At 42.3% G+C, this 17,293-nt stretch overlaps 1 protein-coding gene across 2 annotated transcripts in view; it reads left to right on the top strand.

Moving 5' to 3' along the window:
• The window catches only part of schip1 (schwannomin interacting protein 1), a 191,945-nt gene that overhangs the window by 43,519 nt on the left and 131,133 nt on the right, over nt 1-17,293 (top strand). For both annotated transcript variants that reach the window (XM_027280289.1, XM_027280290.1), the window contains exons 6-8: nt 14,998-15,062; nt 15,249-15,320; nt 15,543-15,678. In XM_027280289.1, coding sequence (XP_027136090.1) covers nt 14,998-15,062; nt 15,249-15,320; nt 15,543-15,678 — 273 coding nt within the window. The remainder of the gene's footprint in view (nt 1-14,997; nt 15,063-15,248; nt 15,321-15,542; nt 15,679-17,293) is intronic.

Genomic DNA, 17,293 nt, shown 5'->3' with positions numbered 1-17,293 from the left:
TCTCTATAATGTCACCGTTTTTTTTTATTGTTTGCAAGAGCAAGAGAATTAAAGAGTGAGATTTATTGTTATGTGCCTGCATCCAAGTCCGGAGCACTACTTCATTGTGTGTGCACGTGGCCGTGTGGCTCTTCTTGACGCACACAGCCTGATATACAGCTGGCTAAATGGAGCAGCATGTGTTGCTGTAAATAACTGGCAAGCTATTAGGAAAGGTTGGACAACTGTAGCCGCAGACTCAGGCACGTGGACGTACACAATATCCACCTTGATCACATGCGTTCACACTCACAGGTATGGACAGATGGTCAGACAGACAGAGGCAAACTGTTAAACACCCCCCCACCCCTCCTCTTTCACTCAGCCAGGAGGAGAGCTGATGTGGTCTGATAGCCACTTGGAGTCACATACCCTTCCCCGAATAGTCGGCCTATTGCGGGAACCTACTTTTGCCCCCCTCTAATGCAGAAATGATTGTCACTCTGATGCGATTACCTCTCCCCACTATTCTATTAAAATCACTCCTCTCTGAAAAATAAAAAAAAAGGGGGGGGGGGAAGGCAGCACTTAGCCTGTCTGACTGCTGCCTCCCTCCCCTCCCACCTCTTTGCTTTCACGCTCATTCTGTACAGAGAAGGGTAATTAAAGTTGACCTTCACCTGTTCAAACTCACACATGGATGTGGTTATGAGCACAAATGACAGCTTGTATGTAAAAACAATCAAGTGAAAAATATATATTTACAAACCACACGTAGTATTTCTGAGTAATTATGCTTTCAGTGGGTAACAGTACACATGGCGCTGTGCGGCAAAGTTTAATAATAATACGATTATTTTTCACAGTAATCAGCAAACGAACGAGCTGTTCCATTCAAATAGTTTGCTGTTCGTTTTGTTACAGTCCCTTTTATTCTAACTACCTACCTCAGTTTGTTTCGTTCAGAATTTCTTCAATCTGTCAATTTTCCTTCATTTCACACACAAAAAAAGTATAATTTTAGATTAATACTCCTGCTGCTTTTGTCAGTCAAACCTTTTGTCAGGTTAATGTGACTCTCAGATGAGGAGTTGTTAATTCTCTCCTGTAGAGAAACAAATCAACCAGTTTGCCTATTATTTAGTAAACTGTTGTTTGGGATCATCTGATGTTTCTTATTGCATGTGTCAAATGTATTCTTGTAGAGACTTGTATACATACTGTAAGAAGAATGATATTCTGTGGTATTTGTTGTTTTTTGGATAGCTACACCCATATTTAACATATTAATTGGTGAGCTTTAGAGGTGCTGGTAGACAGATTTTGTTGCTATTGGACAGAGCTGGACAAGATAAGCTAAATGAACTGGCATCTGGCTGTAGCTTCATACTTCATACTCAGTGTACGGACATGAAAGTGGCATGCTTCCTCTCATGTAACTCTCGGCAAGAGATGTCCGTTCCCTTTTAAGTTTTAAGTTTAATTTCAATATACATCTACAGGTCTTACTTTAATATAGTTCCAAATTCAGAACTAATTTGACATTAATTTCATCATATTTTCATCACCTTGGGTTTTTGCAAGCAGAGAAAACCAATCTGTTGGGTCTGATGCGACAGCGCTTGGCCCTCCAGTTTTATTTTGTGTGTTTTTAAGTAGGCAGGCGACGATCATGCGGCTCACCAGACTTGACTTTCTTCTCTGCAACACATTCTTTTCACAGGCTGTTGAAACACCTCTATGTTTCGAAACCTCACGTCACTTCTCCTCTTTTTACCACCTGCATCTCTTTCTCCTTCTTTCTCCTGCACATACACTCATCCTGCTCCTCTCTCTCTGTCTTTCTCTCTCTCTCTGGGTGGTGGCCTAGTGGTAGTGGAATGGTGATTTATGGCGTATGGCTGTTTGCTCTAAATGGGATGTTTTATTCAGTGGTGGGAGGAAGTCACTGCTTTTTCTACCGCTCTCCAGAGCCTTGCATATAACACCGGCACACGCGTACTCGCACAGTTTAAAAGGATGATTTACGCCGACATTTCCGCTTACATTTAGAAACAGCAATAGACAAGGAGGGGCGGATCGACCGACAGAGTTGGAGAGAATGACAGGCATGTATAGACCTTACAAGGAGTAGTACGCAGAAGAATAACTTCTGTAGGTGCTATGGAGCTAACAGTGTGTGTGTGTGTGTGTGTGTGTGTGTGTGTGTGTGTGTATTTACAGTCAAGGTCACCCCAGTGGGCTTCATTTCTCTCCCAGTTTTTTTTCCCCCCAGTTGTCAGCTCACATGCGGACAGCTACGCATACAGTTATATACACATGAAATATGTCTGTCTGTCTTGTGTGCGCTTGTGTATCCAAACACATCGGTTCAAGCGAGTTAAAATGCAAGCTTGCGGATGTTGGTGTTTATGCATGAAGAGAATGTACTACGTGTGTGTGTGTGTGTGAGTGAGATAAAGTTCATTCTGGTGTGAATAATGCAGTGGAAATAACAGAGTGAATATTCATTAGCTGTGTGCCGGTGACAGTTAACCATGTACCTGTCACTCAGTGGGTACAGGTTGGTGAACATCACACACATGCACACACATATCCTTGAAAAGATGCAGTGTTTACTGTACACTACCTCTGCAATGGGATATTTGTACTTTTATTTATTCACACCGTGCATTCATGTTTACGCAAGCGTGTTTAAGTTTATATTAATGTGGTGTGTTTGCTTAAAGGTGGGGCGTTGTGCTGATTTATTTATCGCGTCTGTCCCTAAGAGTCATCGTGTAGGCAGGATAGACTCCAGCTTGTCTCCTCGGTGTGTTTATGACCTCCAGTTGATGCTGTTGTGGCAGAGCTCCCAAACTCTCTGCTTTAATTCTAGCACAAGTCCTGCTGGATAGACAGGTGCGCTAAACATGACTTATCCCTCTTCATGTCCCCCTGCGATTGGAAACTAATTGAACCTGTGTGTGTGTGTGTTTGTGTTGTGTACCCTTGTGCGAGTGTGTCTATTCTATTCGCTTGAAATGCTTGCACATCCACACACACGCACACACACACATATATAGCCCCAGAACTAATTTCAACTTCATTCTCCCTCTGCGATTCAGAGAGCAAAGACAAGTCACGCAATAGCTCAGCGTGGAGTCGTAAACACGGCAGGTGAAATGGGGCTCGGAGAGCACACAACTCTCCCTGAGCTCCCCGAGAATATTCAGATAGTTTTCATTTTCCACAAGATTGGCTCTGGGTGATGGCCACTTGCCAGAAGAAGAGACAGGGAGGCAGGAAAATATAGATTCAGGGGACCCATACTAGGGAGGGAATGTGTGTTTGTGTTTAACATCACCATTATTCAGACCCTCATTGAGGCTGAGAATGAGTAGATGGTTTACAAGAGGAATGACAATATCTTCTCTTCTGCCATCTTGCATGGGGAGTGTAACCTGTTTTTTGTCTCTCATCCCATTTGTCTCTTTGTGCATTACTGTTCGTGGTGGGGTGTTCACAGACCCTGAAGGGCAGAATAACACTGTATGAGACATGCTGGAATGAGTTATAGTAAGTCAGGGTTAGAAAAACAGACAAGAATTTTTACGGTTTTCTGAAATAATGGGAAGAAGGACAAAGTGTCAGAAAGAAAGTGAACAAAATGAGTGAATTTCTGAAGGAAACAAGATATGGACAAAAGATAATTGGATGTTGGAAAAGTAGAGAGGTTGGAGGTTTGGCTTCCTCTTTGAACTCTAGAGTTGACCTTTTGTGAAGGAAAAATATTTTTTACAGTTTCACTATTCTTCAAACTCTTTCTGTTTTCCATATGTCCTCTAATATTTTTTTTTTCCCCTGCATGACTGACAGCTAAAGCATGTTCCAAATGTGTGTGTGTGTATGTACATGTTTGTATCACTATCAGTTTGTTTGTATGCCATTCCCAGCACTGTCACAGCGCCTCCCGTAGAGATAAATCTAGTTACAGTGTAGCCGTAGGGTCGGATAGCAGAAAGACAAGCCTACTATTAAAGCTACTAGCAGCCTACTATTTTTAGTTCAGGCAATCACAGCACTCTCATTATTACTCAATAGGGTGGAGGCATGCAACTCATGATCTCTCATCATCTGTTCTGCCTCAGGCAATAAATGCACACAAGGTTTTGCGCACACACACACGCACGCACACAGCAGCCGAGTTGCTTATCACCACATATTGTATCTGATGTGTTTAGTATTGTTGCAAACGTGAGAGGAGAGGTTCATCAATACTGACTGTAACAGCTGTATCGATGCTGATAAAGCTCTTCTGTTCACATACTCAGCAGTGGAAAAGTGCTGCAGATACTCTCACTGATACTGTTATTGTCCTTATTGGGTAATGAACATCTGCTGTGAGGGAAAACGTCTTGGGATTTGTGAAGATGATTAAAAAAAATACAGATATGTGTTGAGGTCGTATAAGACCCGAGGAAATAATGAAGGAAACATCTGCTTAGGATCCTACGGCGAATAGATTTTTTAATATTTGCACATCCCCCAGGGAGGCATGACTTAGTGAAATACCTGACGCTTAAAGTTTCATGTTATCGTACGTTGATTTTCGGTAAAATTGTGCCGCAGTGCATTTGTCATCATCATTTGTTGTTGTTTTATAAAATGTTTCAGTCCAATTTAATGAACAAAATGACTTATTATTAATGTGTATGAAGAGTTTTGTCATTGCATTCACACAGTTTAATTCACTGAACATAAATTATTCACATCTTTGCCTTATTATAATATATATTACACATAGCATCCACACAACTTCTGATCATTTTTTTGCTCATTTTGTTTACTATTTTTCTACAGAAGTTGTCTTGTATTCACCAGCCAGTAGTTAATAAAATGTAATGAGATGTCAGGACAATCCAAAAAACGATATTAAATCTTTACCCCACTATAGGAAGAACTCTCTTATTATGATTGCATTATGTAATTGGTGCCTATCTGTCTATGAGGATAGGAATCAAAGCAAAGAAATGAATGGTGTACGACTCTGTGAGATGGCAGCTCCAGAAAACCATCTGGATGTGCCTCTGCTATATCCACGCTCAGTTTGCTCATCTCCAGCAAGTGTGATGTGAGACTTCTTACCCACCTTCTGTCTCGAACAATCTCTACAACTTATAGCACTGCAGGATTTAGATAGCAACACTTTTTAGATTAAAAAAAAAAACCTTAAGATCTTTGGATTTATCTGAGTAGTTCAGAGAAACAGAATCAGACAGAGAGAGATAATGAGAAAGAGAGGCACGGCTCCCCTCCTCCCCTCCTCCCAGCTCCCATGCCCGTGTGTTTGTGGGTGTGTTGGACAGGCGGAATGGCTTGTTTATGGGCAGATTAATTGCTTTTATGGCCTTGTTTCTCCCTGTGAATGGTGCTGGGTGTTTTAATGAACACCCACGCTGCCTGCCTGCCTCGCCAGCCTGCCGTGCCATTCATGCTGCTGCTTTTTAGAGCATAGCCAAGCTTTAGGTAGAGCCCGCCACAGCTAATGCCTAACACTCACTGCATGGCCCTGCACAGGTGGCTGATTTCATTGGCGTGTGTGTGTGATTGTGTATGGCTGTGCACTTAGCCTTCCTAAGAGGCCCAGCACAGGTGACTGGTTCCACTCGAGGCCCACAGGGCTGAGGGCGAGCAGCAGTTAACTGGACCGTGACTTTAATCATTTCCTGCTGAGCTGAGGAGAGGTAAGCCAGGCTTTCCACAGTGTTAAGCTACGGTCAGAGATTCTTCAAAAGACTTTCAGACAAGGAGATAGAGTGATAGCTTTGAGAAGAGGCGAACGGCACCATTTAGTAAAGAGGGTGAAGGAATTAAGACTAGGTAAGCGCTTTTCACATAGCAGCTTTACATGGATCAATTAAAAATCAAGCACAATCTCTGGTTCTCTGCCCTTCCCCTCCGAGTCCATCAGCTCTAATTATGCATCCTTTACTCTTTTCAACCTCTATTCTCTCCCTTTGTCTTCATCCCTGTTCCTCTCTTCCTCTCCCCTTCTCTCTCGCTTTCATTAATCAGGTCTGCAGGCTTTCTCTTTCTACCGGCTTTCTACTTCATTAAGCCTGAAACAGCGATGGTCCACTGCTAATGGACAGTCTCAGCTCTAACTCACAGCTCCAACCTGGCTATAATTGTTTGTGCGTGCATGTGTGTTTTTCTTTTGTGGGGGGAGTACTGTGTAAACTTGTGCACATATAGTTTTAATACAAACACAATTTCTGTTAATGTTTAATAGGTCATTTAAATGGGTATGTGTACAGAAGCTACCATTTAAAGGTTTGTCCTTACTGCAGTGGTCCAGGTTTAATTCCACCATGTGAGCCTTTGCTGCATGTTGTCCCCATTCTCTCTCTACCCATTTTCCTTCTGCCTCCAGCTGCACCATCAACTAGAGGTGAATAAAGCTAAAGCTTTATTATTTGTTCCTTTTCCTTTCTCTAACTTTAATTGCAAGTGCAATACTAAATCAGTGGAGGTCTGTTTTAAAGGCCAAGTGGCACTGTTATATATTATTCTTTGGTTTGTGGGTGCAATTGAAACTCTTTTTCTGAAAGGACCTTGATCTGACTCCGTCCACTGAGAGCTCTGAAAAGTAACGTCACAGGACTGAACACTCAAATAAACTTGATAACAGTTTAAAAGGCCCTTTAACAAAAACGTGTTCAGATGCAAAATAAAGTTCCAAATAGGAGCATATCACCTTAAATGAAAAGCCTCTAGGGAGCTCGTATTCCTTTGTCTGCAGCTCTTTTACTACACTTTCCAACAACTGCCTTTACAGTCTTATTAAGCAACACTGCCGATGCCTCGGTTCGACCGTAATGCCCAATAAAAGAGACTTTATAGTTGCATACATTTACCTTCAGATCTTTGCATATATATTGCTCTCCACCCAGCAGTGTAGTCGTTAGTACAGTGATGTTCTGCTCGGCTGCCGTGGAGGACAGGTAGTATTGAGTGGCGTTGTAAAAGCAGCTGCTTTACTGTGTGTTTGTTCTGGCATGTTAACGGCTGGCTTTACAGCTCTGATTATGGCCCACCAGGGGAGCTGGGAGTGCTAACTACACAGGGAAAATGCCGCAGGCAAAAAAAGGGCAGGAGAGGGGTGGTGATGTCAGTACCTGCCTTCACAGTGACAGTCACAGAGATCATAGAGGAACATTGTTCTCGACTGATTTCTAACATCTGCGGCTGTGGAAAAGTTATCATTATGGTTACATGAGTGTATGAAAGACAGACCTTTAAAAGTAGTTATTTTTCATTAATATTTCTAACGATTTGTTCTCTTATCTATACTACCTTCCTGCATTAAAAGTCCTTGGTAGTTCCATGTCTGTGTCACCAACACAAATTCTTGTTACATGATTTCACTTAACAAATAAATTCATTGTTATTCTGGTTTGATTCACTTCGCCCACTGTTTATGACTTGAGACTGATAACATGATTGACAGACATTTCTCCAACACACACACACACACACACGAGCGCGCGCGCACACACACACACACACACACACACACACACACACACAGAGTAATATCTCTCCATGCTGCACCAGTTTTCTGCTCCGGCCCGACACCGCACAGATGCTCATTCTGTTGCCCAGACAACCAGGGACCTCTAGAAACTGTGTGTGTCAGTGTGTGTGTATATGTTTTTACCCCCGACAACTCTACTCATCTCCAGCTGCTGGCATTGCACACACACTGGCCCGTCTCCACTTTAACTCACTCCCTCCTTTACTTTGAATGTCTGAAAAACAAAACAAGAGCTACCTCGCACCCCTCTTGTCCAATAACGTGCTGAAGTAATTACTATTTATTATTATGTATATTATACAGCAGTGGTGTGTTGTTGTTGTGCTTTTTCTCCTTGGAACTGTATTGGTGTGTGACTGTCATAGGTTTCGCCCTGCTCCATTTCCTCTTTCTCAGTATGCAGCTCCTCTCCTCTCTGTCTCTGACACCGTCAGTCATTAGCCTAACCCCCAGAGCAGAAAGAAGGACTCTGTGTGTGTGTGTGTGTGTGTGTGTGTGTGTGTGTGTGTGTGTGTGTGTGTGTGTGTGTGTGTGAGAGAGAGAGAGAGAGTGAGAGAGTGCCAGCCAGCTCTGATTGCAGGGTCACTCAGGGACGATATTGCCAGCGTCTGGACACTGAATCCCTATGGACACTGGCAAAACTACACACACATGCAGGTGCCAGAAGACACAGCATCTAAACCAGGAATGGCTACAGATAACAGCACCTGTCCTCACTTGTTATCACTGCTACATGCACACACACACACACACACACACACGTACACGCACGCACACAACACGGCATACTGACAGGTTCAGTGTTCTTGTGGCAGAGGAGAGGGATGAGGATGTGAGTGCAATGGCAGAGATGGCGCCGGCTGGTTGGCTCGACCAAAGGACCCTAGGGAGGTTTGACTGATAAAGGCTGCCTCCGAACCCTCTGGATAACTAGTGGGTGTGTGTGTGAGAGAGAGAGAGAGAGAGAGAGAGAGAGGGTGGGGGAGTCTATGTCGTATGGCAGATGGTATGATGGTGTTTAAACCAGTTAGGTTACCATCAGTGGAGGACCAGGTCATGACAGCTTTTTGGCTGAAAGGCGGACTGGAATAACTCCTTGCCTCAAGGTTACACCATTATTAGGTTAGGAGAACCCAGTCGTTGTCCAGACAGAGCATAAAGTAATTCATGCACGTGGGGAGATAAAATTCATCTTTACTTGACCGATTGTCTTAGTTTTCTTGCTGGTAGCTGACAACTTTTTGTTGCTACTTACACATGAATGCATCAGTAATAATAATTTAATATTGTGTAACTACTTTTTTTACACAATGTACATTTATCTAAGACAGTAGTACTTACATAGATTATTGTCCATATATGCATAGGATAAATTACTTCCACAGAGTTACTGCATCTCTGTGCAAATGTGATCACCAGTCATAGAATAGAAGACCCTGTCTGGACTCTCTTGGTAACTGATTTGTTGGAGGAAGACTGGACAGGCAGAGCTGTATTTTTACAGTCAAAGAGTTTTTTAAACCTCCTCATCTGCATCGGATTTCAGACTTAACAAAATAAATATGTAATTTTATTCCCCCTGTATTGATTTTGATCAAGTGTTATCATCCTTTGGCTTTATTTAATTTTGAGGCATGACAGTGTTGTTATTGGTCTGCATGAAGTGAATTAACTAGAGTTAATTGTAGCACACTGTATATATGTGTCTGTGTCCTGTATAAATGTCTGTGTGTGTGTGTGTGTGTGCAGCTTTCTGTAGACTGTGTATCAGAGTTAATTGAGTTCATCAGGAAAACAAACACAGCTGGCCAATGTTCTGCAGAGCTGGAAGACGACAGAGTGATGACCAGGAATCTGTTGCCAGCACTTCACATCAGGAAGCTCATCAAGTATTAAAGAGGAAAACCAACTTAGACTGAGAGACCTGGAGGGAATACAAGACCAACTAGAAGAGATGAGAATAAAGAAGTAGACATGAGAATATATCATGTTTAATATGTTGCAGGCAGAGAAGGAGAAGATTGTGACCTTAAAGAGAAACAGAGTTGAAAATATAGTGCAGCAATGAGGGGAAATAGATTATGACTTTCTGTTTTTATAGGCTCTTTAGATGTGTGTGTGTGTCTTCTCTTTTTGTCTGTCACTCTGTCCCCCAACTGAGTTAAGGGGGCATTTAGAGGAGCAGGAGAGCTATTTAAATCATGTGTGTGAGTGTTAGTATGTGTGTCTGGATCAGTCGGAGGTGCAAGGGACAGATTTACACCTCATGTACAGGAGAGATGAAGGCCATTTCCCAGGCAGGCCATTTCTCTCTTTTCTCTGTTTCTGTGGCTGGCTGGCGTTAGTCCAGTTTAATTTCTTCAGAGCCCACAGGCTTGTTCTTTCACCTCCATATCCCTTCTTCTTCACCACCAACGAAGAGCCTACTTTCATATTCTCTTCCTCTTTAACTCCCTTGCCGACTCTCAACCGAATCACTTTCTGCCTCTCTACAAAGTGCTGTATCTTTATCTTTCCCTTGCCCTTTGTCCCCTGCAGCTGAGGTATCTAACCTTCGGTATCAATCACTCAGCCCCCTCCCTCTTCTGACTGCCCCATAACACGGCTTTTTCTTCCTCCCTTCACAAGCTAGATGAGTCTCACAAGTTGATCATGCGGTGAAAAAAAACCAAAAAAAAAACCACCACCTTAAATTATTACAGTGCTCAGAATAAGTCGCATGACGTCAACCTAGATGAGATTAATGAATCTGCATCCCAAATTAAGAAGAAGACAGAGAAAGACAAACAAAGCATTTATTTTTGTCCTTCTGCATCCCTTAAACACTAAAGTCGAAGCTGATGATGAGCAAGCAGCAACCCCTGTGGCTGTGAAATGGTGCCAAAAGCTACAATTCCCCAAACAGCCACTTACTTCATGGCATCTGTACAGGTGGTGATTTTTTTATACAACTCATCTGGTTAAATTATGTTAAGGACTTGATTTACAGGTTGTTGCTATCACAGGCAGTTTCAGCAACCAGGCTTCATTTTACCTGCCTCAGCTCCACAGACGCTCCACATCTTTTTTTTTTTTCTATAATGTTACAAACTGCTGATTCCAGCTGAAGAAACGCCACAAACATGAAGTATTTTTCTTCTTTAAAGCTAGGTGAAGTTATTCTTGGTAGTCTCATTATAGGAAAAGAGATGTGCAGCCAGGTTTGAAAACATTATATTAACAATACAGTAAGACAGCAGTGACACACACACGCACAACTATGAGACAATAAAAACAAGATACAACTGTAAGGTAGTAAAAACAATAACACGGTTAAAACCATATAAAAATAATAAGCAGTATAAAAACCATAAGATCATATCAGAAGTGAGGTAGCGCGTAGTGTAAAAGTGCGAATAAAAGGTGAGGGAGGGTAGCTGTTGTTGTTCCTGTTCAGCATATTGATAGCTATCCAATATATACAAAGGCAACCATGTAATGGTTTTGTCCTCACAGCAGAGGATTTATAGCTATATGACTGGTCTTCCTGGAGCTGCCTAACCTGAGCTTGACTCAACCCACCTTATATATCCAGTCATTGAATATCTAAAAATGCATTTTCAGTTTGTTGAAATGTTATATTTCTGGATTTATTTAGGCCTTTGCAAATATTTGCAGGTTAAAGTCTCCATGTAGACTAATTCTGGATCAAAGCAGACAGTCAGACTTTGTTTGGCTATAATTTAACCCAAATGCTACTCCCTGCCCCTTTTTATTCCATCGTTGATTGCCAGTAGGATTTGCTTTTAGAAATGCGTCATGTGCCTGAGTGAACCAGCAAGATCCATCAGTCTGGGCTTCTGGGCTTCTATGTCATAAATAGTGGTTGAAGCATAGATTGCAGGGTAAGGGCGCAGATAGCAGGCAGAAGCCTGATATCTCTTCCAAAGCCTACATGGCCTCTAACCCTGCACCTGACCTGCTGTATCCTTCACTCGAATAACAAGGACGACCTCCCAGACAACTATTGGTCGACCATGCTCTATTCTATCTGTTGTTATTCCTGTCCTCTGCAGTGTGAACAAATCCTCGTTTTCCCTCCTTTTATATATCTTTTAACTCTGTGCTTTCTTTTCTTCTTATATGTCATTTTCTTACACTTCTCTTAAAGTAGTTCTGTTGGAAAATTGGGTTAAGGTTTGAGCAAAGAGGTGTAGAGATGGGAGGGTGAAGAAGAGATGGATAACATATGAGGGCTTGTGGTCTGTATTTGGCTGTCAGTAGCTCTATTTCCTGTGTTGTTGTATAGTGTACTGTGGGTTCAAGGTCTCTTCTCCATCAGCATCTCTCTCTTCCTCCCTGCCTCCTTCTCCCTCTGTGCTGCCTGACTCTACCATAAATCTACCAACACACATATTTGCACACACACACACATACACACACCAATCAATACAAGCCTGCTTGGCACTGCCAAAGCCCAAAATGACTATAGATTTTCTGTCGACCCTGCCACTAAATTATGCAAACCTCTGGTTTATGTTCCGGTACTTTTTTTTTGGCATTCCTACTCCAAGATACGGGATGGGGTTTTCCACTGAGGCAGGGATGGGAGGATACAGGAGAGGATAGTAGAAGAAGAGGCTTTTCAGCAGCACCACATACATTCTTTCCGACTTTAGTTTGGTACAAAATAATGATGATGATGTTATAGATTTTGAAATCAATACCATGTATTAAGATTGTTGTATGTGTCCCGCTGAAGTAAGGGTTTTATTTAAGTGTTGAATAATGCCTAACGGATATTGAAATTTCTGTTTTGCAAGCGCATACACAAATCACACATGCTGTACACACACAACATAATCAATAATAAAGAAGAAATTACATACAGTAAAGATTCCAACCATAAAAGTACCATCCATGAAGTCCAGTAAAGTCTTAAAGGATCAGTGTGTAAGATAAAGTCTCATATAGCAGTGTAGTTGCTGATTGCAAAGTCCTCACCTCACCTTCTCCTTCCTTGTCAACAGAGAATCATACAGGCTTAGCAATGAGTAGTATCAGCAGCTATAATATCTGCAGCATTAATGCTATCAACATGTTTTTGTTCATATTTACTATACTTTCACCATTTCCTATGCAGTCACTGAGTCATTATTCAATGTAATATGATCTTACTTTGATATAGCTTGTCATTTACCACTGTAAATATATTACTTGCATGTTTTAAATAAAGAGCTCATGATACTTTAAGCTGTTAGTGAGGTGTGTGTGTGTGTGTGTGTGTGTGTGTGTGTGTGTGTGTGTGTATAAGGTCATGCTCGTGGGTGTGTGTGAATGTGTGCAGTCTTTAAAGTAACGTATAGGTTCGTGTTAGTCGATGGGCAAATTTGTATTCTTTGTGTGTGTGTGTGTGTGTGTGTGTGTGTGTGTGTGTGTGTTTAGGTTCGTGTTAGCCGATGGGCAAATTTGTATTCTTTGTGTGTGTGTGTGAGCTAATAGTTCGACTGGCCAGTCCCGTGGCAGGGCCATCAGTAACTCCGAGGGGAAATTGAAATGATCGGCTCATTCATTCCTTCAGCAACTCGATTACCCAGAACCTAACAATCACACACACACACACACATCGCCCCACCTCATTTATACTTGGCTCATCTCTTCATCATTGCCACTCAACTCTCTCTCTGTTGTCTCTTTCACTGCAAGAGTCTTTATTCTGCATCTTACTGACTTGAAGTTATTTTAAGTTCATTCTTCTTTCTTTGTTTCTGCTCTTTCTTTTCATCCTCCCTCTCTCTATCTGTCTCTGTCTCTCTCTCTCTTGCTCCTATCTGTCTCACAATTCCCAAATGGCACTTTTTAAAGTCTGTTTGAAAGTGTCTGACAGGATGTGTATGTGTTAGAGTGATGGACTGTTACATTATAGGAGAGAGACAGCTTTCTGTCCAGGATAGCACTAAGACGGATTTAGAAAAGGCCGGGGTGACATTGACTCTCAAAGCAGAAGAAAGTTCGGCGAGGTTTGGTTTGGACAGTATCCACGTCCAAGTTACACTTATGCTTTTATGAATTCTCTTTTCATCAGAGAGAAAGTGAGAGGAGAAGACAAACAGACAGAAAGAGATGAAAAACAGCCCCTTGAAGCGAACATTGATCACCAGTCAAAGTCCTTGATTCTTTCTAATGAGCTGCTTGTTCCTTCTGGGAGGAAGAGTAATGAGAAAAACAACACTGTGCCTGCCACACTGAAATTGGACACGAAGCAAAAAAAGATAGACCTTTTTATAATAATAATAAAAAAAGATCTGATACTTGTGTGTTTCGATTTTCGGCAGTGACTTTGTGTTCAGCTTAGGAAGACAGTGTTTATTTCACCCATACGGTATATATGTGCTCATTTACACTTCAAACACTCATCTGAGAGCCTCTCATAGTTTTTAAGAGAGAAGCATATATATCACTATATAACAGATATTAAACATCTTGGACCAAAACGTCTTAGTAACCACTGCAGTGCAGCAAATTTTCATAGTGTGGTAGTTCATCTAATACATGTAATATATTTTTTCGTGTGACGCTCTTTATAGGCCAATCTTCCATCTAATAGATGCAATATATTATGCACACTTCATTATGCAGTAATGGATCAATCAAATAAAAGTGGAGGATTTTTCAGGATTCACTGTAAACACACACACACACACACACACACACACACACACATGCATATGCACAAAAATACACCTTGTGATGGAGCTGCTAGCTGCTCAGTGCCCTGATGTGACCCTCCTGGCTCATCAGGAAGAACCGCTCCACTTAAACTTTGTTGCTCCCTTGTAATTGAATTAGTCTGCTCAATTATGTAGAGGCAGGCCTGAGGCAGGCCTCATTACAGAGCACTATTAAAGCTTGAGGATGGAGCCGAGGGGAGGAGAGCAGCAGGCGAGGAGCTGACGGCGAAGCTGAAAGTCATTTTAGAAAGTGTAAAGTTTCATTGCTTTTAATCTCCGACATGTCTGCTGCATCTGTACAACACCTGTGCCATAGGTCATGAATTATGTCCTGCTGTATCTTCTCTTGCCTTGCCTGTCTCTCCGTGTTTGACTTTGCTCTTCGACTCTCACTGCACTTCTGGGCCAAATGCCTGGGAAAACGCTGAACCAGCGCTTTGGCTCACTTCTTCCAAAGCTTACTTGACTGACTTCACAGGAAAACATCTAACCGAGCCAGAATGCTGCCACACCGCTTGCTCCAGGGGTCCCTGAGCTCAGCACAATGATCACACATCTGCCAAACATTTGCTCATTTGCACACACACACACACACACACATCCACTATAGGGATCTCCTCTTAGTGTGAAGGCTTTTCCCTGTGTGTGCACCAAAGCACCATCGTCTGAGATATCATGCTTTCTTATTGCTGTTTCTTTGTTTCTCTATTTACCCCTTCTCTTGCACAGGAGCAGCTGAAGAGCCTCCAGAGTGGCTTCAAGCACGTTAATGATGGAGGTTTCCAGCTGCAGAGGTGGGTTTGCACACACACACACACACTGAATACAACAGAAAGAGCAGCCTGTGTTCCTATAAACGCTTATTTCCCCGCAGATGGGACCGGGAGCCATCACTGTTTAATTATTGATACGCCATACTGAGATTGGACTTGTGTGTATGTCCTCTAAATGTCCCCTACACCCCTTTTCTCCTTGCTTAGTAATCATCTGACAATGGACCTAGACAACAACATCAATATCAACATGCCGCCCATTGAGACCAAGGTGTTGATGTGAGTATATCTTTTATCTGCAGCTGGAAAGGAGTGATTGTGGACTTTGATTAAACGCACAGTATATGTAGTAAAACAGCAAGCTGTTGGGAAATGGGATGGGAAAACAGGGACCAGGTTGAAAAATACCAAAGTTTCCCTTCAAAATTCCAAAATGCATCATACCTAAATGTTCATCTGTGCCTGTGTTTTATACGCTCGACTCTTCATCACTACACGCAGTATCCAGAGGGCCTGGCGTGACTTCCTCCAGAGACAGGAAGTGGAGAAGAGGAGCCCTTCCCCACCCTCCCTCTCCTCCTCTGATAAGATGAGCATGTCAATCAGCATGACGACCCTGTCGGACGGTAGCACCCCGGTAAGTCACGCCTACGTCGAAAAATTACAAATTTAAGGCTTTCAGACACCGCTGTCAATGAGGATGTGCGTCCTGTGCTAACGGACACATGAAGTGATTTTCAAATTTGTGTTTCAACTGTTTCATTGAGGCTTTTCATGCACAGTCTGGTATGTAACATATATTAAGATGTTACAGCTGGGGGTGTTCTGTGCTGCTTTATGTGGAGAATATTGAACAGTGTGTATCATACCATTCCTGTCCAGAGGGGGGCAACATCTCTCAACTCATTTCTTCAGTATGCAGATTCACAAACAGCCTTTTCTCTTGGAGCATAGGGTAAATATACAAAGATTTTTTTCTGGCATACATTCAAACTCTCTGAAAACAGCCATTCTCATTCAACACATTCTCCCTTCATTTAACCAGAGTGCAATAAATCCCCAGGATTTTCTCTACTGCGTCTGTTCTGGTCATTATAATTCTGTACCGACATCGTCTGCAACCTTCTGGCTGAATAGCAAGTATGTGTGTGTGTACACTTCTTTGCCAATCTCTGAGCCTGAAGTCAACAGGCAGGTTAAATCTCAGAGACGAGGGAGTTGTGTCTATAAGCACACTTATGGTCTCAGTTGCTACGGAGAAAAGCTTTTTTACCAAGAAGAAGAAGAGTGCTTGATTTGAATTCTTGTGGATAAAAGGGGTTCGAGTGAAGAGAATTCATAGAGGTGAGCAACTGGAATAAATGTGTGCTCTCTTCAGAGCCGTCAGCCGTTTACTGTAACACATGATGATGTGCCGACGGTCAGCGTTTAGGCCGGGGAGGTTGTAGATGAAGCTGTAAAGCTACACACACATAAACACATCGGTTGTGTTTAAGATCCTTTGGGACAGCCAGGAAATGCTTAGCTCAGTGACTCAGACCTTCTGAGCAGATGATCGTCACTGAGTGTTTCTGTGTGTGTGTGTGTGTGTGTGTGTGTGAAAATTAGCTCCCTAAGGTCAAGAGAGATAGAGGAGAGAGGTAGAGAGCAAAGGAAGATAAAAAACAGATGTTTGCCGGTTGAATGTGCTGATACGGATGCTCAGATTCTTCTCTCATATGAGTTCAAGACTTTTTTAAACTTGAGTGATCGCACCAGTCTAAATGATATCTGCTATTACCTCAACTGTCTGACATAGATATTCTCTCTCTGTCCTTTTTTTCTTGTGGTAGTCCTTTCTTTAAAGCAACGCATAAGCATAAGAATTAATATTTCCTTACCATTTCAGAGTTTAATACGTGCAACACAATCTACGATTCCATTACTTAAAGTACAACAACATAACACATAGCAGCATGATAGTATTACTTACCAGTCCGACAGCAAGAAGCCCAGCTCGGCATCCGCCTTTCAGCCTTTTATTTCACCAAACACTCCTCAGTGACTAAAAGTCAGTCCCAGCTTTACTCTTGTCTGGCGGCTTCTCGCTCCTTTTCTCTTCTTAGCTTCCTCCGTCAACATCTCTTCGCCTCTGCTGAGCCCTGAACCCATTCTGACGTTTTTTCCCCCCGTCTGTTCCCTGGGAGTTTTTTACTTTATTGTCCAGTAAACTCTGTAAATCACAGAAAATTGATGCGGAGCAGCCGGAGGAC

Source organism: Larimichthys crocea, chromosome VII, assembly GCF_000972845.2.
Source record: "Larimichthys crocea isolate SSNF chromosome VII, L_crocea_2.0, whole genome shotgun sequence".
Lineage (NCBI taxonomy): Eukaryota > Metazoa > Chordata > Actinopteri > Sciaenidae > Larimichthys > Larimichthys crocea.
Note: the sequence above shows the minus strand (reverse complement) of the source record. Positions and strands in the feature narration are given on the sequence as shown.